This window comes from Schistocerca cancellata, chromosome 7, assembly GCF_023864275.1.
Source record: "Schistocerca cancellata isolate TAMUIC-IGC-003103 chromosome 7, iqSchCanc2.1, whole genome shotgun sequence".
In the NCBI taxonomy this organism is placed as follows: Eukaryota; Metazoa; Arthropoda; class Insecta; order Orthoptera; family Acrididae; genus Schistocerca; species Schistocerca cancellata.
Window position 1 is genome coordinate 588,264,491 of NC_064632.1, and position 24,993 is coordinate 588,289,483.

The 24,993-nt window shown below is 39.1% G+C and overlaps 1 protein-coding gene across 1 annotated transcript in view; it reads left to right on the forward strand.

The window, feature by feature from the left end:
* Nucleotides 1-20,963, forward strand: part of LOC126092119 (uncharacterized) — a 123,955-nt gene extending 102,992 nt beyond the window's left edge. Inside the window, exon 2 of the mRNA XM_049907560.1 lies at nt 14,853-20,963. Within this exon, the coding sequence (XP_049763517.1) occupies nt 14,856-16,097 (1,242 nt within the window). The 5' untranslated portion in view covers nt 14,853-14,855 and the 3' untranslated portion in view covers nt 16,098-20,963. The remainder of the gene's footprint in view (nt 1-14,852) is intronic.
* Nucleotides 20,964-24,993: the final 4,030 nt, after the last annotated feature.

Genomic DNA, 24,993 nt, shown 5'->3' on the forward strand with positions numbered 1-24,993 from the left:
GTTGTCTTTCCAATTTACATTGGTCGTAATTGTAATTCCTAGGTTTTAGTTGAATTGACAGCTCTTAGATTTGTGCGATTTATCGTATATCCAAAATTTATCACATTTCTTTTAGTACCCATGTGGATGACCTCACACTTTTCTTTGTTTAGTGCCCATTGCCACTTTTCGCACTATACAGAAATTCTCTCTAGATCATTTTGTAATTGGAATTGATCGTCTGATGATTTTACTAGACGGTAAATTATAGCGTCATCTGCAAACAGTCTAAGGGGGCTGCTCAGATTATCACCTAGTTCATTTATGTAAATCAGGAACAGCAAAGGGCCTATGACACAAGATGGAAAAATGGTCTTTGTTTTGGTCATCAGAGCTGTCAGTAGTGTTTGATATTGATTTATTGTTTCTGTGAGCTTTCCCCACCAGTGCACTGTTGTGCCTTGTGTTAGAGGGTAGTTATATTCACACATGCACGGTGGATCTATGGTTGATGTATAAAGAAGCTGCCATGGCGTGTTTGATTTCAGTTCCAGCAAGTTAGTGTGATGGCTTTCTCACCTGAAGATGGCGATCTTGTGGACCGCTGAAATATTATGACCTGATGATACATTCCTGCTGGAGACCCAACATGAATATCACAAATTACTACTGTGGGAAAGTTTAGAGAGCAATGGTCTTTGTTTTGGTCATCAAAGCTGTCAGTAGTGTTTGATACTGATTCATTGTTTCTGTGAGCTTTCTCCACCAGTGCAATGTTGTGCCTTGTGCATAATTAGTGTCCCCATAGCACTTGAACAGTAGTACTACCTCTGTAATTTTAAAGAAAGTTGGTAACAAGAGGCATAGAGTGAAAGTTTCTAATGCTCTGTAGTAGTATTTGGGAAGAAAGCATTAAAATTCCTGTAATTCTAATCTGAAACACAAATTTCTTATTTTTCCTTACATAAATGTAAGTGAATGTTGGAAGGGCTCATTCAGGAAGGCCATGGGTAATTACTTTGACTCCTTTTCAACTAGGCTAATGCTTAATTTCCAAGGACTTCTGTGGTGGAAGAGCATTAAGCACTAATAGACATGGGAAGGGAAGAGACAGAAAAAAGAGCTGATCTGGTTCAAGAATGTGTGTGAGTTAGAAGAAACAGTGTAAACATCAGAAAGGTTATTGATCATAATTTTGCTGCTTCTTTATTTGAAAATGCTACAGTTTGTGGGTTGTGAATGGAAAACATTTTTGGAGGCATACTCAATGTTATGTTTTCTTCATTTCAACACAGGTGCACAGTATAAATTTGAACTAGTAGCGACCACCACTGCCTTTATCCAGATCCATTGCCTCAGGTTCCTCCTTAAATGAAAAGTGACTAAGGGCATAGTTCTTCCAGCACTTTGGTAAGATTCCAGAAGAAGGCATAGCAAATGAACCTTCTACCATGGTTGCTGCTCTATGCTAAACCTAAGGCAACCATCAAAATCTATAAAGTTTATGTCATATGTCTGGTGTTATACAGATAACTAACTTTCCAAAAATGAGACTCATCTGATTTCATTATTCCAGTGTGCTTGCTGTCATTGTTTCATTTTAACCTCATAAGAGGACAAAGATATTCAATGTATCAAACAACTATTAAATTTGTCCTGCTCTTCCAATTTCCTACTAACTGTGTTGGTAAGGAATAAATTGTATGTTCCTCTGTTTTGCTGTAATGTAATATGCAAATTTTAAAGTTATCCAACTTTGTAGTTCCTTACCCTTCTTAATGGAAAATAAAGGGTGAACTGTAACAGTATTATGAAAAGGATAGTTGCTACTCACCATAAAGTGGGGATGCTGAGTCCCAGATAGGCACAATACAAAGAGACTGTCAGACATGAGCTTTCAGTCAACAAGGTCTTTGTAGGAGATAGATGACCAACATACACACACAAACTCACGAAAACACAACTCATACACACACATGACAACAGTCTCTGGCTGCAGGGGCCACACAGACACACAGTGTGTGTGTGTGTCTGTGGCCTCTGCAGCCAGAGACTGCAGTCATGTGTGTGTGTGAGTTGTGTTTTCATGAGTTTGTGTGTGTATGTTGGTCATCTATCTCCTACAAAGACCTTGTTGACTGAAAGCTCATGTCTGACAGTCTCTTTGTATTGTGCCTATCTGGGACTCAGCATCCCTACTTTATGGTGAGTAGCAACTATCCTTTTCATAATACTGTTACAGTTCACCCTTTATTTTCCATTAAGAAGGGTAAGGAATTACAAAGTTGGATAACTTTAAAATTTGCATATTACATTACAGCAAAACAGAGGAACATACAATTTATTCCTTACCAACACAGTTAGTAGGAAATTGGAAGAGCAGGACAAATTTAATAGTTGTTTGATACATTGAATATGTGTGTGTTTCTTGTTTATCTCCAACAAAGGCATTGTTGACCAAGAGCTTATGCCTGATAGTCTTTTTGTTGTGCAACTCAGCATCTCCACTTTATGGTCAGTAGCATCTACATCTGCATCTACATCTACATCCATACTCTGCAAGCCACCTGACGGTGTGTGGTGGAGGGTACCTTGAGTACCTCTATTGGTTCTCCCTTCTATTCCAGTCTCGTATTGTTCGTGGAAAGAAGGATTGTCGGTATGCCTCTGTGTGGGCTCTAATCTCTCTGATTTTATTCTCATGGTCTCTTCGCAAGATATACGTAGGAGGGAGCAATATACTGCTTGACTCTTCGGTGAAAGTATGTTCTCGAAACTTTGACAAAAGCCCGTACCGAGCTACTGAGCCTCTCTCCTGCAGAGTCTTCCACTGGAGTTTATCTATCATCTCCGTAACGCTTTCGCGATTACTAAATGATCCTGTAATGAAGCGCGCTGCTCTCCGTTGGATCTTCTCTATATCTTCTATCAACCCTATCTGGTACGGATCCCACACTGCTGAGCAGTATTCAAGCAGTGGGTGAACAACCGTACTGTAACCTACTTCCTTTGTTTTCAAATTGCATTTCCTTAGGATTCTTCCAATGAATCTCAGTCTGGCATCTGCTTTACCGACGATCAACATTATATGATCATTCTATTTTAAATCACTCCTAATGCGTACTCCCAGATAATTTATGGTATTAACTGCTTCCGGTTGCTGACCTGCTACATTGTAGCTAAATGATAAAGGATCTATCTTTCTGTGTATTCGCAGCACATTACACTTGTCTACATTGAGATTCAATTGCCATTCCCAGCACCATGCGTCAATTCGCTGCAGATCCTCCTGCATTTCAGTACAATTTTCCACTGTTACAACCTCTCGATACACCACAGCATCATCTGCAAAAAGCCTCAGTGAACTTCCGATGTCATCCACCAGGTCATTTATGTATAATGTGAATGGCAACGGTCCTATGACACTCCCCTGCGGCACACCTGAAATCACTCTTACTTTGGAAGACTTCTCTCCATTGAGAATGACATGCTGCATCCTGTTATCTAGGAACTCCTCAATCCAATCACACAATTGGTCTGATAGTCCATATGCTCTTACTTTGTTCATTAAACGACTGTGGGGAGCTGTATCGAACACCTTGCGGAAGTCAAGAAACACGGCATCTACCTGGGAACCCGTGTCTATGGCCCTCTGAGTCTCGTGGACGAATAGCGCGAGCTGGGTTTCACATGACCGTCTTTTTCGAAACCCATGCTGATTCCTACAGAGTAGATTTCTAGTCTCCAGAAAAGTCATTATACTCGAACACAATACGTGTTCCAAAATTCTACAACTGATCGACGTTAGAGATATATGTCTATAGTTCTGCACATCTCTTCGACGTCCCTTCTTGAAAACGGGGATGACCTGTGCCCTTTTCCAATCCTTTGGAACGCTACGCTCTTCTAGAGACTTACGGTACACCACTGCAACTATCCCTTACATTTGTTAACATATTTTCATATACTTATTGTACTTTATTATTGTTGTACTTACTGATGAAATCATTTCTCTAGATAATTAAGTTACTGTGAACTTTCAAACATTAGACTGTGGTTCCAGTACCATGTTCCGATCCACCTTCACCCCAAAAAAACACACAAAAATCTGTTTTCACATCAGATGGTTATCAAAGTACTGATAGCTTCAAATAAAGGTGCCGAAGTTCACCTCATCATTCATAAGTTCAAATGTGATTATTCAGCTCTGTGAATTTGGGCAGAGTCATGTTGAACGAAGGCCTGCTTGTTAGGAACATCAACTGTACCATAGGATGCAATAAAGCAACCAGAGTCTTCCTGGAGAGCAATACTTGGACAAATTGTATACTTCCTTGTGCTGCAGTATAACCATATACAGTATGTATGAAAGTGTGATTTTTTTGGAGATTTTGCATCAGTCTCCATCAACACTTCTGTAACTTGCACAGATGTGAAGTTGAACAGTCAGCTGCTGACTTATCCTAAATGTTGCTCTGGTGCTTCTATTAGGAGAGTGAAGAATGATGATTGTGGGAAGCACTTGAAAAAAATTAAGATGTTCTTTCCATCTAGATTGTAAAATAGAGTTGTTACTGTTCATTACTTGTTTGGGGTTGTGTCATCTTCTGATGACTGAATTCAAAACGTGGGTAGGAAATTCTGAGAGATGTTATAACTATAATAATGTAAGAACACACTGAAAAGTAAAATTGGTGTATTTGGTTGGAACCTTGAAGGACTGAGAAATAATCAGGAAAAATTCTTATTTGCTTGTAAGAGTTGCAGATGTTTGAAGAGAGTGACATTATTGATTGCCTCCAGATTACACAACTACATGGACAGATTGATTTAATATATTCATATATACACTGCACATCATGTAAGTTTTATTTACATTCCTTCCGCAAACATGCCTTCGCCCTAGCCAGATTACACTCCCATATTTTATTTTCTCAGGCTTGTCTGACATTTGGCATTACCCCCAAAGGCCTTATACTTAAAGTTCCCATCTCTGGCTGTAACCCTTCTTTCCATCAGTCCCTATACCAGTTCCAAACTGAACAATCTATTGCCCTCACCCACCTAATCCTTCACCTACACATCAACTCAGCCAATGAACACACCCGTCAACTCCTATCCTTAATAAAAGTCCTCAATCTTTCCTCTCCCACATCCACACCGGCTGTTCAGAGCATCCTCCTACAGGCCAACTGCAAATTAGAACAGCATGCCACCCTCCACCTCAAAAAACTATCCAATCTCCTGGTTTCCCACCTCCAGAAAGGCAACTAACTCACCCTTCACAACCTTTCCAGCAAACCTCAACCTCCTCTCATTGCACACAGACCCAGTCTCTCCCATCTACTCAATCTCCCACTTTCAGCTCCACTCCCCCCAAAACCTCAAAATTCCAATCAACACAATCTGGAACCACAACACCCTAATTCAGTAGTTAACCTTTCCTCCAAACCTCTCTCCCAATCCAAAACCTCTGTCCTATCCAAAGGCGTCACCTTCAGCCCCACTCCCAGATTCAACCAAACAGCCCTTGTCAAAGATTTACTGTCCTACACCCATACTCTCTGCTGGAAATATCACTTTGCCACGAAGAAAAATGATCCTAATCCTACTCCTAATGATCCAATTCCCCAAGACACTATCCAAATTGAACCCTGCCTGGAACAGTTCCGTCCTCCGTCTCAGCGGGACCCACCTCCTCTTCCTCAAAATCACCCTCTTCAAACTTTCCAGGAATTTCTGACTTCCAGCCTTGCCTCTCAATCCTTCTTAAAAAACCTTAACCCTACTCCCAACATCACCACTGCTGAAGCCCAGGCTATCCGTTATCTGAAGGCTGACCGATCCATCGTCATTCTTCCGGCAGACAAGGGTTCCACGACCGGGGTACTTGATCATCGGGAGTATGTGGCTGAGGGACTGCGTCAGCTTTCAGACAACACTACATACAAAGTTTGCCAAGTTAATCCCATTCCTGATGTCCAGGTGGAACTTCAAGGAATCCTCAGAACCTTAGGCCCCCTACAAAACCTTTCACCTGACTCCATCACCCTCCTGGCCCCATCAACACCCCACACCCCTACCTTCTACCTTCTTCCTAAAATTCACAAACCCAATCATCCTGGCCATCCCATTGTAGCTGGTTACCAAGCCCCCACAGAACGTATCTCTGCCTACGTAGATCAACACCTTCAACCCATTACATGCAGTCTCCCATCCTTCATCAAAGACACCAACCACTTTCTCGAACGCCTGGAATCCCTACCCAGTCTGTTACCCCCGGAAACCATCCTTGTAACCATTGATGCCACTTCCTTATACACAAATATTCTGCATGTCCAGGGCCTCACTGCGATGGAGCACTTCCTTTTGCGCCGATCACCTGCCACCCTACCTAAAACCTCTTTCCTCATTACCTTAGCCACCTTCATCCTGACCCACAACTTCTTCACTTTCGAAGGCCAGACATACCAACAATTAAAGGGAACAGCCATGGGTACCAGGATGGCCCCCTCATATACCAACCTATTCATGGGTTGCTTGGAGGAAGCCTTCTTGGTTACCCAGGCCTGCCAACCCAAAGTTTGGTACAGATTTATTAATGACATCTTCATGATCTGGACTCACAGTGAAGAAGAACTCCAGAATTTCCTCTCCAACCTCAACTCCTTTGGTTCCATCATATTCACCTGGTCCTACTCCAAATCCCATGCCACTTTCCTTGCGTTGACCTCCACCTGTCCAATGGCCAGCTTCATACTTCCGTCCACATCCAACCCACCAACAAGCAACAGTACCTCCATTATGACAGCTGCCACCTATTCCACATCAAACGGTCCCTTCCCTACAGCCTAGGTCTTCATGGCAAACGAATCTGCTCCAGTCCGGAATCCCTGAACCATTACACCAACAACCTGAAAACAGCTTTCGCATCCCGCAACTACCCTCCCGACCTGGTACAGAAGCAAATAACCAGAGCCACTTCCTCATCTCCTCAAACCCAGAACCTCCCACAGAAGAATCACAAAAGTGCCCCACTTGTGACAGGATACTTTTTGGGACTGGATCAGACTCTGAATGTGGCTCTCCAGCAGGGATACGACTTCCTCAAACCCTGCCCTGAAATGAGATCCATCCTTCATGAAATCCTCGCCACCTAACCTTCGTAACCTCTTAGTTCATCCCTATGAAATCCCCAAACCACCTTCCCTACCCTCTGGCTCCTACCCTTGTAACCACCCCCGGTGTAAAACCTGTCCCATGCACCCTCCCACCACCACTTACGCCAGTCCTGTAACCCGGAAGGCGTACACGATCAAAGGCAGAGCCACGTGTGAAAGCACCCACGTGATTTACCAACTGACCTGCCTACACTGTGAAGCTTTCTATGTGGGAATGATCAGCAACAAACTGTCCATTCGCATGAATGGACACAGCCAGACAGTGTTTGTTGGTAATGAGGATCACCCTGTGGCTAAACATGCCTTGGTGCACAGCCAGCACATCTCGGCACAGTGTTACACCGTCCGGGTTATCTGGATACTTCCCACTAACACCAACCTGTCAGAACTCCAGATATGGGAACTTGCCCTTCAGTACATCCTGTCTTCTCGTTATCCACCTGGCCTCAATCTCCGCTAATTTCAATTTGCCGCCGCTCATATCTCACCTGTCTTTCAACAACATTTTTGCCTCTGTACTTCCGCCTCGACTGACATCTCTGCCCAAGCTCTTTGCCTTTACAAATGTCTGCTTGTGTGTGTGTATGTGTGGATGGATATGTGTGTGTGTGTGTGCGAGTGTATACCTGTCCTTTTTTCCCCCTAAGGTAAGTCTTTCCGCCCCCGGGATTGGAATGACTCCTTACCCTCTCCCTTAAAACCCACATCCTTTTGTCTTTCCCTCTCCTTCCCTCTTTCCTGATGAAGCAACCGTTTGTTGCGAAAGCTTGAATTTTGTGTGTATGCTTGTGTTTGTTTGTGTGTCTATCGTCCTGCCAGCACTTTCATTTGGTAAGTCACATCATCTTTGTTTTTAGATATATTTTTCCCACGTGGAATGTTTCCCTCTATTATATACAGGGCTTTTACAAATGATTGAAGCGATTTCATAAATTCACTGTAGCTCCATTCTTTGACATATGGTCACGACACACTACAGATACATAAAAAAACTCATAAAGTTTTGTTCGGCTGAAGCCGCACTTCAGGTTTCTGCCGACAGAGTGCTCAAGAGCACAGTGAGACAAAATGGCGACAGGAGCCGAGAAAGCGTATGTCATGCTTGAAATGCACTCACATCAGTCAGTCATAACAGTGCAACGACACTTCAGGATGAAGATCAACAAAGATCCACCAACTGCTAACTCCATTTGGCGATGGTATGCGCAGTTTAAAGCTTCTGGATGCCTCTGTAAGGGGAAATCAGCGGGTCGGCCTGCAGTGAGCAAAGAAACGGTTGAACGCATGCGGGCAAGTTCCACGCGTAGCCCGTGGAAGTCGACGAATAAAGCAAGCAGGGAGCTAAACGTACCACAGCTGACGGTTTGGAAAATCTTACGGAAAAGGCTAAAGCAGAAGGCTTACCGTTTACAATTGCTACAAGCCCTGACACCCTATGACAAAGTCAAACGCTTTGAATTTTTGGCACAGTTGCAACAGCTCATGGAAGAGGATGCGTTCAGTGCGAAACTTGTTTTCAGTGATGAAGCAACATTTTTTCTTAATGGTGAAGTGAACAGACACAATGTGCGTATCTGGGCGGTAGAGAATCCTCACGCATTCGTGCAGCAAATTTGCAATTCACCAAAAGTTAACGTGTTTTGTGCAATCTCACAGTTTAAAGTTTATGGCCCCTTTTTCTTCTGCGAAAAAAACGTTACAGGACACGTGTATCTGGACATGCTGGAAAATTTGCTCATGCCACAACTGGAGACCGACAGCACCAACTTCATCTTTCAACAGGATGGTGCTCCACCGCACTTCCATCATGATGTTCGGCATTTCTTAAACAGGAGATTGGAAAACCGATGGATTGGTCGTGGTGGATCAGCAATTCATGTCATGGCCTCCATGCTCTCCCGACTTAACCCCATGCGATTTCTTTCTGTGGGGTTATGTGAAAGATTCAGTGTTTAAACCTCCTCTACCAAGAAGTGTGCCAGAACTGGGAGCTCGCATCAACGATGCTTTTGGACTCATTGATGGGGACATGCTGTGCCGAGTGTGGGAGGAACTTGATTATTGGCTTGATGTCTGCCGAATCACTAAAGGGGCACATATCGAACATTTGTGAATGCCTAAAAAAACTTTTTTACTTTTTGTATGTGTGTGCAAAGCATTGTGAAAATATCTCAAATAATAAAGTTATTGTAGAGCTGTGAAATCGCTTCAATCATTTGTAATAACCCTGTACATATATACACTGATATATTGTTGATGCTTATCAACTGCTACTGAAATATGTTATACTTATAGTTGTAATGATATGCAGATCTTCACTGGCAAACTTCTAATATGTTTGTCAGACATTTTGGTTTTTGCTATCTTATACCAAGTAGCTTTTAAAAATATGAACACAAGTGCTCAAATATTTTGACGGGAGTGATGGTCCATGAACCATGGACCTTGCTGTTGGTGGGGAGGCTTGCGTGCCTCAGTGATACAGATGGCCATACTGTAGGTGCAACCACAATGGAGGGGTATCTGTTGAGAGGCCAGACAAACATGTGGTTCCTGAAGAGGGGCAGCAGCCTTTTCAGTAGTTGCAGGGCCACAGTCTGGATGACTGACTGACCTGGCCTTGCAACATTAACCAAAACGGCCTTGCTGTGCTGGTACTGCGAATGGCTGAAAGCAAGGGGAAACTATGGTCGTAATTTTTCCCGAGGGCATGCAGCTTTACCATATGGAGAAGTGATGATGGCGTTCTCTTGGGTAAAATATTCCGTAGGTAAAATAGTCCCCCATTCGGATCTCCGGGCGCAGACTACTCAATAGGACATTGTTATCGGGAAAAAGAAAACTGGCGTTCTACGAATCAAAACATGGAATGTCAGATCCCTTAACCGGGCAGGTAGCTTAGAAAATTTAAAAAGGGAAATGGATAGGTTAAAGTAAGATATAGTGGGAATTAGTGAAGTTTGGTGGCAGGAGGAACAAGACTTTTGGTCAGGTGAATACAGGGTTATATACACAAAATAAAATAGGGGTAATGCAGGAGTAGGTTTAATAATGAATAAAAAAATAGGAGTGTGGGTAAGCTACTACAAAAAGCACAGTGAACACATTATTGAGGCCAAGATAGACACGAAGCCCATGCCTATTACAGTAGTACAAGTTTATATGCCAACTAGCTCTGCAGATGATGAAGAAATTGAAGAAATGTATGATGACACAAAATAAATTATTCAGGTAGTGAAGGGAGATGAAAATTTAATAGTCATGGGTGACTGGAATTCGGGAGTAGGAAAAGGGAGAGAAGGAAACATAGTAGGTGAATATGGATTGGGGCTAAGAAATGAAAGAGGAAGCCGCCTGGTAGAGTTTTGCACAGAGCACAACTTAATCATAGCTAACACTTGGTTCAAGAATCATGAAAGAAGGTTGTATACATGGAAGAATCCTGGAGATACTAGAAGGTATCAGATAGATTATATAATGGTAAGACAGAGATTTAGGAACCAGGTTTTAAATTGTAAGACATTTCCAGGGGCAGATGTGGACTCTGACCACAATCTATTGGTTATGAACTGTAGATTAAAACTGAAGAAACTGCAAAAAGGTGGGAATTTAAGGAGATGGGACCTGGATAAACTGAAAGAACCAGAGGTTGTAGAGAGTTTCAGGGAGAGCATAAGGGAACAATTGACAGGAATGGGGGAAAGAAGTACAGTAGAAGAAGAATGGGTAGCTCTGAGAGATGAAGTAGTGAAGGCAGCAGAGGATCAAGTAGGTAAAAATACGAGGGCTGGTAGAAATCCTTGAGTAACAGAAAAGATACTGAATTAAATCAATGAAAGGAGAAAATACAAAAATGCAGTAAGTGAAGCAGGCAAAAAGGAATACAAACGTCTAAAAAATGAGGTCGACAGGAAGTGCAAAATGGCTAAGCAGGGATGTCTAGAGGACAAATGTAAAGATGTAGAGGCTTATCTCACTAGGGGTAAGATAGATACTGCCTACAGGAAGATTAAAGAGACCTTCGGAGAAAAGAGAACCGCTTGTATGAATATCAAGAGCTCAGATGGAAACCCAGTTCTAAGCAAAGAAGGGAACGCAGAAAGGTGGAAGGAGTATATAGAGGGTCTGTACGAGGGCGATGTACTTGAGGACAATATTATGGAATTGGAAGAGGATGTAGATGAGGATGAAATGAGAGATACGATACTGCGTGAAGAGTTTGACAGAACACTGAAAGACCTGAGTTGAAACAAGGCCCCGGGAGTAGACAACGTTCCAGTAGAGAACTACTGATGGCCTTGGGAGAGCCAGTCCTGACAAAACTCTACCATCTGGTGAGCAAGATGTATGAGACAGGCGGAATACCCTCAGACTTCAAGAAGAATATAATAATTCCAATCCCAAAGAAAGCAGGTATAGACAGATGTGAAAATTACCAAACTATCAGTGTAATAAGTCACAGCTGCAAAATACTAATGCGAGTTCTTTACAGACGAATGGAAAAACTGGTAGAAGCTGACCTCGGGGAAGATCAGTTTGGATTACGTAGAAATATTGAAACACCTGAGGCAATACTGACCTTACGACTTATCTTAGAAGAAATATTAGGGAAAGGCAAATCTACATTTCTAGCATTTGTAGACTTGGAGAAAGCTTTTGATAATGTTGACTAGAATACTCTCTTTCAAATTCTAAAGGTGCCAGGGGTAAAATACAGGGAGCGAAAGGCTATTTACAATTTGTACAGAAAACAGATGGCAGTTATAAGAGTCGAGGGGCATGAAAGGGAAACAGTGGTTGGGAAGGGAGTAAGACAGGGTTGTAGCCTCTCCCCGATGTTATTCAATCGGTATATTGAGCAAGTAGTAAAGGAAACAAAAGAAAAATTTGGAGTAGGTATTAAAAGGCATGGAGAAGAAATAAAAACTTTGAGGTTCGCCGATGACATTTTAATTCTATCAGAGACAGCAAAGGACTTGGAAGAGCAGTTGAACGGAACGGACAGTGTCTTGAAAGAAGGATATAAGATGAACATCAACAAAAGCAAAACGAGGATAATGGAATTAGTCGAATTAAGTTGGGCGATGCTGAGGGAATTAGATTAAAAAATGAGACACTTAAAGTAGTAAAGGAGTTTTGCTATTTGGGGAGCAAAATAACTGATGATGGTCAAAGTACAGAAGATATAAAATGTAGACTGGCAATGGCAAGGAAAGCATTTCTGAAGAAGAGAAATTTGTTAAAATCATGTATAGATTTAAGTGTCAGGAAGTCGTTTCTGAAAGTATTTGTATGGAGTGTAGCCATGTATGGAAGTGAAACATGGACGATAAATAGTTTGGACAAGAAGAGAATAGAAGCTTTCGAAATGTGGTGCTACAGAAGAATGCTGAAGATTAGATGGGTAGATGACATAACTAATGAGGAGGTATTGAATAGAATTGGGGAGAAGAGGAGTTTGTGCAGAACTTGACAAGAAGAAGGGACCAGTTAGTAGGACATGTTCTGAGGCATCAAGGGATCACAAATTTAGTACTGGAGGGCAGTGTGGAGGGTAAAAATCGTAGAGGGAGACCAAGAGATGAATACACTAAGCAGATTCAGAAGGATGTGGGTTGCAGTAAGTACTGGGAGATGAAGAAGCTTGCACAGGATGGGGTAGCATGGAGAGCTGCATCAAACCAGTCTCAGGACTGAAGACCACAACAACAACAACAATGATGGTCCAAGATATTATTTTATTTCTACTATTTTATTTTAACAGCAAATCTTTCAGTACACAAGCAGCATGCTATGTCCTTGTTAATTAATGACCCCAGAACAAATCTATCATAAATAATATGCCTTGACTTGTTCCAGATCCCTGAAGGATCTGCTATTGGTGGAATCTACAGAACATGTTGAATGAATGAATGAATGAATATGTCTTCTAAATATTTCACCATATATTCGAAGGAAAATACAAATCATAAAAATCATGTTCTATGGATGATAAAACATTAATTCAAAAATGTCCTATATTTATGGCATGGGATGTTTCAAATTCAGGCATATCAATAAAATGTAAATCTGATCTTTCAAAATGATGCTGTCCAACAGAACAGTATTCTGAGACAACCATTTTTGTGAAAGGAGAAGGAACTCCATAAATTAATGTGTGGTGATCAACAATAATCATCTTATAGATGCAATATTTGTTGTAAATATACTGTTTATTCAAGCAAACAATAAAAATATGAGATAAAAAGTTACCCATCAGGTTATTCAGTAAAGGTGACATGAGCAACAAATGTGTGATGAACTGTACTGTGCCGACATTCTTTGACAGTTTACCATATATTGATGTAAAATGATAGACACTAACTGGCAGTCATCTTTTCTTGCTACTTCTTCCACATTATAGACAAAACTACATTTGAAACTCATAGTATAACTTTGTTTGAAAATTCATTGTATAATAAATAATGAGGCATAAAACACATATTGTTCTTCAGTCTTTTAATACTTACCTATAAACAGGTAGCAAGTGTTTATGTATAAGAATGAAATAGTGTTATGGAACTAAACCAATGAGGAATTCCTCATGTTTTGTCATTAATATTATCTGTGGAATGTGTAGTTATTTAATATGCCAAACCATTTGCTGGATAAAAAATGATGGATGCCTAATTACTCTTCTATGTACATCATTGGTTCATTTTGAATGTTCTTGTTATCACTAGCTCAGTGCTAATGAATTCTTTCTTGGTAATTATGAATGAAGAAATTTCCACCAACTGTCTAAAATGTTAATTTAGTTGTGTTACTACACAAGATGCAATAAGCATTTGTTTCATGGTGATGTATTTATTCTGAGAGCTAAGTCCCTGGACACAATTTTTCTGCTACTTGATGTATTAGCTTCAGGTTGTGTACATGATCATCAGGTTGCATAATGTTTCACCTTGACACACCTTTCATGTTTTACTATTGATTCAATCATGCTTTGTAAGAATCTTCCAAAGTGCTATATACAATTACTGATCAATGTGATCTCTCAGGTATCTCCTAGGTGTGACTGGTTAATTGTGTGCTTTTGGGTGTATGGCCAAGTTATTTATTCCATTTTTGTGCATGATATATCAACAACTGACCAAGTCATCACCTTCAGGTGCTGAAAGCTGTGTTGTTATGTGTTCTACCTGCCTAGATTCCAGTTAGAATTTGTTGGTCAGCAAAATAATATGCATAAACTAAATCAACAAGTTGGCTGAACACCTGAGAGCACACTGTTAACTTATTAATGATTTTACCATATGAGAAGCACAAACTTTTTTGTGATAGGCCTACATGATAGAAGCCTCAAAACAAATTTTAAATGGATTTTTCCTTCGTAATTTCTTGTCATACCTCCAAAATAGTCATTACTGAATTTTTCATACTGAGAAATAACGTTTGGTAAGCATTAGCCATTTTATGCTGAGATCTCCACAGTTAATACAATTATAAAACCACATTCTTTTTGTGTTGTTAACTCATTGTGATTATTTGTGTAGGTAAATTTAGAATATCAGTATTTGTAATGTATCAAAACACCAAAATTTCTGGTGCCTCTCCATGTATATAACTTTGAGAGCAATCCACTATCAACTAATTCACAACAATTCAGCTTCTACTGCAGTATTAAAATGCACTTTGCTTCTTCTGTCATAGGTGATGACTACTAACACCACGGATTGTCTGCCCTCATGGCTGGACAAGGATTTTGCTGAAAAATCTCTTAAGGATTCCAACAATTATCAAGACTTCAGGGTCCTCTCCGTAGATGTACAACGATCATCAGCTATAGGAGAAAACTTCATGAGTGAAATCTTTCGTATGACTGTGGAACTAGAGCATAAAGTCAAGCGGCATAAGGAAACTGTGTCATTAATAGTAAAATTATTTCCAGGTGGAGAAGTTATGCAGAAAATAGCACAGGACATGCAAGCCTTTGAGAGAGAGATCCTCATGTTCAGTGAAACCATTCCTGCAATGACACAGATATTGCAGAAAGCAGCCCCTGGTAAATACACACAGTTATCTGCAATGTGTTTCACCTCTGGGGCTCAGCCAGTTATCTATGTAGTCCTCGAGGACTTGAAGGCCAGAGGCTTTGCAATGGCAGAGAGGTGCAAGGGACTGGACTTGGCTCATGCAAAACTTGTTGTCAGGAAACTGGCTGAGTTCCATGCATCTTCCATTGCACTGTATGCACAGAACCCTGCATCAATGGACAAATATAAGAGTTTTCAATTGTTTGAAGGAGAAACAGGTAAGCACACAGAGTCCTTCTTGAAACTAGGCTGCAAAGGTCTCGCAGATCAGCTGGAGACATTAGAGAAATCATACTCACAGTATGCACCAAGAGTCCGAGCTCTCTCAGAAAACCTATACCCACGTCTAGCAGAGATGGCAAGACAGAAGGGAAAGTTTTGTGCCTTAGCTCATGCGGATACCTGGACCAACAACATTATGTTCAAATACTCTGGTAGTGCCGTCCAAGATGTGGTTCTACTTGACTTCCAGGTTTCTTGCTACTATTCACCTTCAATTGACTTACATCATTTTATACACACTAGTATTACAGAACAAGTGTATGCTGATCACTTAACAGACCTTTTGAAAGAGTACTATAATCGTTTAATGGAAGTTATGGAAGATATTGGTATCAGCAGAGACAAACAGATATCCTTTGAGGAGGTGCTTGAAGACTTTGAGGCCCACATGCTGTATGGCTTGTACATAGCAATAACAGAGCTTCCAGTTGTACGCAGTGAAGGGGAATCTGGTTTTGATGTAGAGGCATCTATGAAAGGAACATACACTGATGATAATAGAAGTGCTTTTACAGGTGCTGTGTATATGCAAGCTATAAAACGTATGCTGCCAGAATTTGAAAAGAGAGGTTTATTGTGAAGTTTTTAGTAGTTTATGTTCCTTCCACATTATAAATTAAAGTGAGGCAGACTGACTGAATTTTTTCCAAATATCATGATTGCAATTAGCTACTCATCTTAAGTGAAATTTGTGTATTTATAGTAACCAGCTTTAATAGCATATCAAGTTCTGCTTTGAACCTGCAGTAACAACATTTGTACAGAAATTTCATCAGTACATAATGATAAAGTTTTGTTTTGTACTAGCATTGCCAGAATGCATGTAAGATTTTGCACCCTTGTTAATAAACTACTATATATACATGACTTGTAGTATTAGACTTTATGTAAACTTAGTTCCTCCAATGCTAAGTAGCATACTGGGAAACAAGTTTCTGACAGTGAACTTGATCAGCTGCAGTTTTCAGCTTCATCTCAGTTCATGTACACACGTTGAACATCCTCTGAAAAAGTTCATTTCCAAGTGTTATGAGGTCTCCTCTACTTCTATTCCCATCTGTTGGTTTCCATAACAGTGCCAATATGAGGATTCTTCCCTCCTTTTTTTTTAAATGTGTAGAACATATTTTGCATGTTTCTGTCTTCTTTCAGCAATGATTTTGTGTAGACCATTTCTTCTCAGCATTTCATAATTTGAAACATAGTCACAATAGGTGATCTTCAAAATTCACCTCAAGCATCATTGATGAAAAACATTGAGCTTGTATGCTGATTCTGCTGACATTTTCCAGGTCTCTCACATGTACATGGCCATTGTTAGGATGGTACAGGAGGACAGCTAAAGCTTTGTGAACATACTTATGAAGTCTAATTGCCATATGCATCACATCTTATAGTACCTTCTGTTGCACTACAATTTGGGTAGATACATTTCCACTTCTTATGGACATTATTTTTGTTGCATCACTATTTACTTTTACTCCTACAGAAGTGGGCATTTGATCCAGCTTGGTAGACATTAGTTGTAAACTCTGTGGTGTTTCTGTCACATTAGAGCCTACATAATAATTATTTTTGATGAAAAACGCTTCTGAGACTGTGAAAAAAACACCCACTATGTTTTGTTATCAGTGTCAAAGGTACCAGTTTTACACGGACTAAATTATATATATATATTTTTTATATTGCTCAGTTCGTGAAAGAAAGTCACAAAACTGGAAGTGCTGCCAGCCTCTTTGGACACTGTACAGTCAGCCTTGTTTGATTATTATGACAGAAACCACGAATCATTGACTCACATCAGGGACAGTATCAACCACATCATTGATGCATTCATCCAAAATTTTAAGGCCACCTATGGAGACCAACTACCCCCTTGCAGATTTCAGTGGGTCACTCTACAATTGGTCAGGGTACAGTTCTAAAATGATTCAAAATGTCAATCAACTGCAAGGGCCTCACCACTTTTCATGTAGGTAAGGCAGAACATTAGCAAAATGTTAAGGAAAGAAGATGAGATAGTGGCCAGAATTCCTGAATAAAATCATTTGCACAACAGAAGGCCAGACTCATATAGAAGAGTATCAAGAGGGGTTCCAACTGTATGAGGAGGTGCCATGTTATAGGAAAAGTAGTTTGCAGACCAGACCAGGAGATGCGCAAATAATGGCAAAACATTTCATAGAAGTGCCCACTACTGCCATCCAAGAGCCAATGTTCTTCCATCACTGAAAAACTGTGCAGTGAATAATTCGGGTCTTTTAACTGCTCCTTCTCCATGTGTGAGGTTGAATAATTATTGTCACATGGCACCTGTTTGTGATGAAAAGCTGCAGAAAAACAATCCCCTGTGCCAAGTTCACTTGCATTGAGGAGGCAGGACAACTCAGAAGGATTTCTCTAACTCATATTCATATGTTTGTTGTATGGTTCTATTTTTTAATTGCATGAACCTGGGAGAGGATAGTAAAACTCCAACTTGTCTGGATTGCCGTCTAATCTCTTCCAGTATGGGTTCAAGAGATGTTGATCTATTACTGATAACACACCACTGCTGGAAGCACCTGTGTAAATAATTTTCCTACACATGTAAAACCTAGTGGGTGTTTTTTCCAGCATTGAGAAAGCTTCACACGCCACTTGAAGATGTAATTTTCTAGGATAGTTCCATTCATGGGGTTCCTGTGATTATGTTCCCATCTTATTGTGGTTCATCCTTTTGGTGTGCAATTTATGGTACCAATTCGGGACAGTTCTGTGACTCCAGCTTGATCAGGAGAACAGTGTCCCTTAAGAAAGTTTCATGAGTGTTTCTGCCTTTTACTATTACCATCAGTAGCATAATGCTCATAATAATGAAACATATCCTGTATTTTTTATTTGGGAATTTCTGCTATCTTTTGCTGGCACTCAAACCCTCCAACAACAATGTCCATATGTCATTTGCAACTGACATTAATGAGGTTGAAGGGGTAGATTGCAAAGAAGACCTTCAAGTTCTCAGCATATAAGGCAGTATGCATAAATTTACAGCAATCTCAACACATGTTCAACTAAGAGTAGCTGACATGGATTCATACAACAAAATTACTCAACTTCTCAGGTGCTCCAAGATGCACTACTGTGCATAGCATCCTTACTAGTTGACACAGGATACTCTGCTTCATCTACAATGTCAAGGGAAGGAGGTGATATTTTGTTGACTATGGATACAGCAAGCAGGTGGACACAGTGATCATGAAGTTTTCCCTTTTGTAGCTCTAATTTATGTGCTTTATCTTTTTCAGATAGTTTTATCATTTTATTACAATGATTTTTACTTACTTCTTTTAGCATATGATTTGTTTACTATTAAACTTTAGACATTACTCAGTAATCATTAATGGATGCACTGTAAACTTGCTGTTGAGAAGTAGGATCATCTGCTGCTGGCAAAGCCAACTATGTGGACAAATATCAGTACATCCAAACACTGAAGAATGTAACCAATTTGCAACAACAGCAGCAAAAGCAGTAACAAAATTTTAGTACAACATTACACGATTCAGCTGCTATCATTTGGCAGTTGGCAGCTGGCTAAGTCAGTTTGAGCCTAGAACTTCTGAAAATTAAATTATACATTCAGTTCATTATTTCTCTTGTGCCAAACAATGGTAAATCCAGGATGGAATGTAACAATATTATGAAAAGGAAAGTTGCTACTCACCATATAGCAGAGATGCTGAGTTGTTGCAGCTTATTTTGTAGATTATGTGAATGGTTTGTAGACCTGTCTTTGATGGGATAGGTGATGTTTGTGACTGGAGTATGTGATGGTGGAAGGATGTATGGGACAGGTGTTGCATGTAGATCTATTACAGGGATATGAGCCATGAGATAAGGGGTAGGGACCTGGGATTGTGCAGGTATGGACAAGTATACTGTGTGTGTTTGGTTGGGTGGTACTGAGTTATGAGGGGAATGCTCCTCTGTGGCTGGACAGTGAGACTTTGGGAGATTGTGGGAGATGAGAAAGATAAGGCACAGGAGATTTGTTTTTGTACAAGGTTGGGAGGATAATACAATTCTGGGTACACAATAATACAATTTATATATATATATACACACACAATAAAATCTAACATATAATTACCTCTTGCTCAAATTATCATTACCCCCTCCATGAATTCTTCTGTTGAATAGTAGAATTTCTCCCACAGAATCTGCTGTAGCCTTATTTTTAAAATTTTTAACCTCATATTAAATATGTTTTTGCCCATTAACTTGTTATATATTGTCATCCCCATATACTGTGGAGTCTGTGCATATAATATCAACTGGTGTGTGGGTGGCATAAAATTAATTTTATTTCTTGTATGATATGTGTGGTTAAAATGATTCTCTTCAAATAAATTTTGTCTGCTATGTAGGAAGATTGTAATTTCATAAATGTATGTGGAGGGAACAGTTACAATTTGTAGTCATAAGGCTCTGGCTGTGAAGTACACATGTATCTAACAATTTTCTTTCGCAGTTTTAGTAATTGATATACATTATTTGAACTTCCACAGAAATTTTTACTGTATCTGATACCAGGTTCAAGATAACTATGATAAGCAATTTTTTGTGTAAACTATGTTAAGTACTCAGATCAATGGAATTTGCTATTATTTGCATTGTAAATGCTAAACTGCATAGTGTATTTGATAGGAAGTCAATATGTGTATGCCAGCTTAAGTTCTTGTCCACATGTAGTTCCAGGAATTTGACCATGCCAACTTCTTTCATAGGTCGATTGTTATTTCTTTTAAGTTTCACACATTTTGAATGTTCGGTTTTAAAATATAACCCATTTAACCATATGGGTTTTTGCAATGTTCAGTTTCAACCCATTTAACTGGAACCAGTTTTCTAAGGTAGATCTGTGCTTATGACAATGGAGCTCAGAATTTTTTTCTGCATCATCATCTTCAATTAAACCAGAAGTATTGTCTGCAAACAGATATGATGGGGAATTTGTATTTATGAGTAATCATTGACAACCATCATATTCATGTACAAAAAGCTCTTCTTAGACCAACTGAGAAGGCAGTAGTGGCAAGAAGACATAATGTAGTCTGAGGTACTGATGACAGATAATTTGTTTGCTATGGGTGTCGTGAGAAAAAGTGCATAAATTGTGGTCCTTCTCTATGATTGGCTGCTACATTCAGAAGTTGTGCACCAAAATGTTGTTAATATTAGAAAAACTAAACAGCATATTCACTTGTATTTCATATTAAAGCATGTCTCAATAGCATGCTATCATGGTTATTTGAACATTTAGTTGATAATAATTATGGAAATGTGCAGTTCATTATTTTGTTGAATAGTAGAAATTATTTGTGACTATAAAGTGGAGTGTAATTGTGCAGTTTCTCATATTCTGCTAATAAAAAGCAAGTGGCATCCTGTTTAAGCAAACTAATTGGAAATTTAATTATTTCTAAAATATTTGTTCCTCACTAAGAGTTTATTACAGCCCCAAGATAATGGATTCATGACCTACATGCTGTTCTCTGTGAAGGGTACAACTACTACAGAAAACTGCAGGTTGGTGAACAGTTATTAGAACTTATGCATTCCAGTTAGGGTAGTGGAAGCAAATAGGCACCTGTGTGTACTGCAATCTGAGTACAAATGAGATCAGTGACACGTCATTTGTGGTAACACAGAGGAGTTATGAAGGAGAGAAGTTTTTGAGGGAAAGAGTTTATCATAGGCACGGATGTATCACACTCTCTGTCTGTCTCTCTCTCTCTCTCTCTCTCACTCACTCTCTTTCTCCTTTTAAACTTGCTGTACATGGCATCCCTGGTGGGAATAATCATTGAAGTTTAAATGCTTTGGAATTTTGAGGCTAGATTTTTATTCCTGAGGACTGTGAACTGTAACTGACCACCGAACTGTGTAAAGACTGTGATTTGTGTGAACTGTGAATGACCAGAGAACTGCATGAGAACTGTGATAAGTAGGCTTTGAACTGTGTTTGAACTGTTTTTGAATTTTAGTTGAACTATAATAATTGATGCCGCAAAATGTTACCATGAAAGGAGTATTGGTATAAAGCAGGACTGGGAAGTATGGAAGTGCAATGAGAATAAAAATTAACATTGTATGTGCAGTCCATGGGCTTACCTTATTAATCATCACTTCAAGAATCTTCATGCTATGGGATGGCACATGTACAGAGCAGTGTGAGGCAGCCATAAGACAACAGGTGTGGTGGTGGCTAGCAGCAGCTGGCACAGTTAACACTAAATGGCATGTTTAAAGTTCAGCTTCATCACACGGTGTGGCTGACAGCTATGAGAATCAGTGCAGTATGTCGAGGTTGAAAAATAAAATAAGTGTTGTGCTTACATATACAGTAGTCTAAGATTTGTAACTGGAACATTAGCATTAGTATAATGTCTGGGGAAAAGGATGTAAGTCATGGTACAGCATCATCTGACACTTTGCCAACTCATGATGAGGATCAGGATCTAAGGTCCATACTAAAATTAATTTTGCAAAAACAAAAAGTAGCACAAAAAGAAAATAAGGAGGCACAACAAGAGTATATGGAGGAATTAAGAAAAGTACAAAAAGAAAATAAGGAGGAATTAATTAAAACTAAAAATAAAATAGAGAAAATTGATGAGGACTTAAAAGAAGTCGATGTATGAATAGCTCAGGTTAATGCTAAGTTTGATGCTTTGAAATGAAGTGTTACAAATGTTGAAGCTAAAGCTGAGGGATATTGCAAGGAAATGGATTATGAAACACAAGAATGGGTAAAAAATTAGCAGTTTGTGAGACAGAAATGAATAAAAAGATTGACCATGAAACCAAAAAGTTACATAAGAATTTACAGGATCAAAATGGGGTAATACTAACAACAATTAATGACATTAGTAATGTAAGACAAGAGTAGAGCAAAGTTATCACGAATAATGTACAGATTATCAAAAACGACTATGAAATACTTAATTGTAATACAGTATTTCACATGTATAATCCCCTTGTAAAGGCAACCAAGTGCAATTCAGGAAAAATTGAGAGAAATAGAACAAAAAGTTCTTCCTGAGATGCAAGACAAAATTGAAAATGAAGTTAAACAAAAGGTAGAAATATGGAGTGAAAATGAAAAACAGAAAGACATTAATCATGTAACTGATGCAGATCATGCTAATGCATATAAATTCAATCATTTCTCCAGTAAGGCAACTATACACCCAGTAGCCTTCATTAGAGTCTGAAGGCATCATTCCTGGAAACATGAATGAACAACAAAAAAACTGAATTTGTGGCCAGTATTAGGAGGAGGGGCAAAATAATGGGAAACGGGGGTCAGTAACACATGTAAAACAGTAAAGAATTTGTTCAAGCATTATTGAATCAAGACTGGTTTTGCAGCACACAAAACAGAGGGAGTGGTGAAGTATTTGTCAAAGAAAGGAATGATGGTGAAAATGGTGTTATACCACAAAGGATAGGAGTAAGGTACTACAAAGTTCCACAGTGATGCTTGGGGGTGTCATGATATCTACAAACACAGACTTGACAGCTGGCTTCTGTCAGAGGCCACTAGTAAGAAAAGGTCAAATGTATACTGCATTCATCTGTGGAAGACAAAGTTATAAGTTCCATTCTAAGATGCATCATATAGGGGTAGGTTACGTGGATGAATTTGAGAAAGTTTTGAATGAAGTGCCTCATTCTACCATGAAAATGAAACCAAAAAAATTATTAAATGAAATGTCAATGAGTGACATGAAAAAATATTGTCAATATTAACCTCAATAGGCAATAACAGTCTTTGTATTGCTAGGCAACAGATGATTACCAGGTGCCTGAGATAACCAACAGTGTACTTAACTTTCTTTTCCTGCTTTTAGTTCTTCCCCTTTTTTCATTGAGACCTATATCTGTCTTCTTTAACATTCTTCACTATCAAAGTTGAAAAAATGAAAAAAAAGATGAGAAAATTTCCTTACAGTGAATGCAACAACAAAGATACAAGCACTCACAAAAGCAAAGTAACTCAGCAGTATAACTCAGCAGTAAATTGAAGGGATGGCAATGCACTGATAGCTATGGTATAGCAATTTAACTACTTACGAAGAAATACTTTGTTGAAGTTAATGGATTGTGATGTGCTAATAGTAGTTTAAAATCAGAATAAAATTTTGTGATTGAAATTGGTTAGGAGATAGCTGACTGCTCTAGAGTATTCTAGAAGAAATGGTAGACTGTAAATTGAAAAAAGGCTACCAACAACATAAAGGTGCAGAATAATACTACTTTGAAAATCTTTACTATCAAAATAATAATGTAGTTACTATAGAAAGTGTTACAAAAGATTGATGGTTTTGGGATGTAAGGTTATACATGAATTAACTGAGGATAACAACCAATTTTTTCTAATATCAAAATAATATAAGTCTATGAGTATAAAATTACTTTATAATGTGAGAATGAAAAAATGTAAAGTAGATTCAATATTTGAAAAAAGATAACAGATTACAAGTATTGTGGAATGGTATGGCTCTTGAGAGATGATAATCAAAAAAATTATAAAAAAATTTTCTAATTTCCAAAGTTGATTGTTGTCTGCAAGAACCTCCCAATTTTTGGAAATCTCAGAAGGAAGATGATGTGTAATATTTCTGGCTTGACAACCATCATATTCATGTACAAAGCTCTTCTTAGACCAACTGAGAAGGCAGTAGTGGCAAGAAGACATAATGTGGTGTGAGGTACTGATGACAGATGATTTGTTTGGTATGGGTGTCATGAGAAAAAGTGCATAAATTGTGGTCCGTCTCTATGATTGGCAGCTACATTCAGAAGTTGTGCACCAAAATGTTGTTAATATTAGAAAAACTAAACAGTATATTCACTTGTATTTCATATTAAAGCATCTCTCAATAGCATGCTATCATTCCGTGATTTCTCAATTATTAATAGCTAGCAGAATAAAAAAATAACTGCTTAACAAAAAGACAGACGAAGCAGCACTTTGGTGATCTTCAGATCACACCTAAATTGGATAGCAGGCAAATCGGTTCGGCCGTAAGATCAGAGCTGGTTGGATAGCCTCAGAGGACAGACATGTTGTTTTTCACAGTCAGTGTCAAGAGTTTATTAGCAATGTGTGGTTATTTGAACATTTAGTTGATAATAATTATGGAAATTAGCAGTTCATTATTTTGTTGAAAAATGGAAATTATTTGTGACTATAAAGTGGAATGTAATTGTGCAGTTTCTCATGTTCTGTTAATAAAAAGTGAGTGGCATCCCATATAAACAAACTAATTGGAAATTTAATTATTTCTAAAATATTTGGGCCTCACTAAGATTTTATTACAGCCTCAAGATTATGGATTCACAACCTACGTGCTGTTCTCTGTGCAGGGTACTACTACTATAGAAGGTTGGTGATCATTTATTAGAGCGTATGCATTCCATTCAGG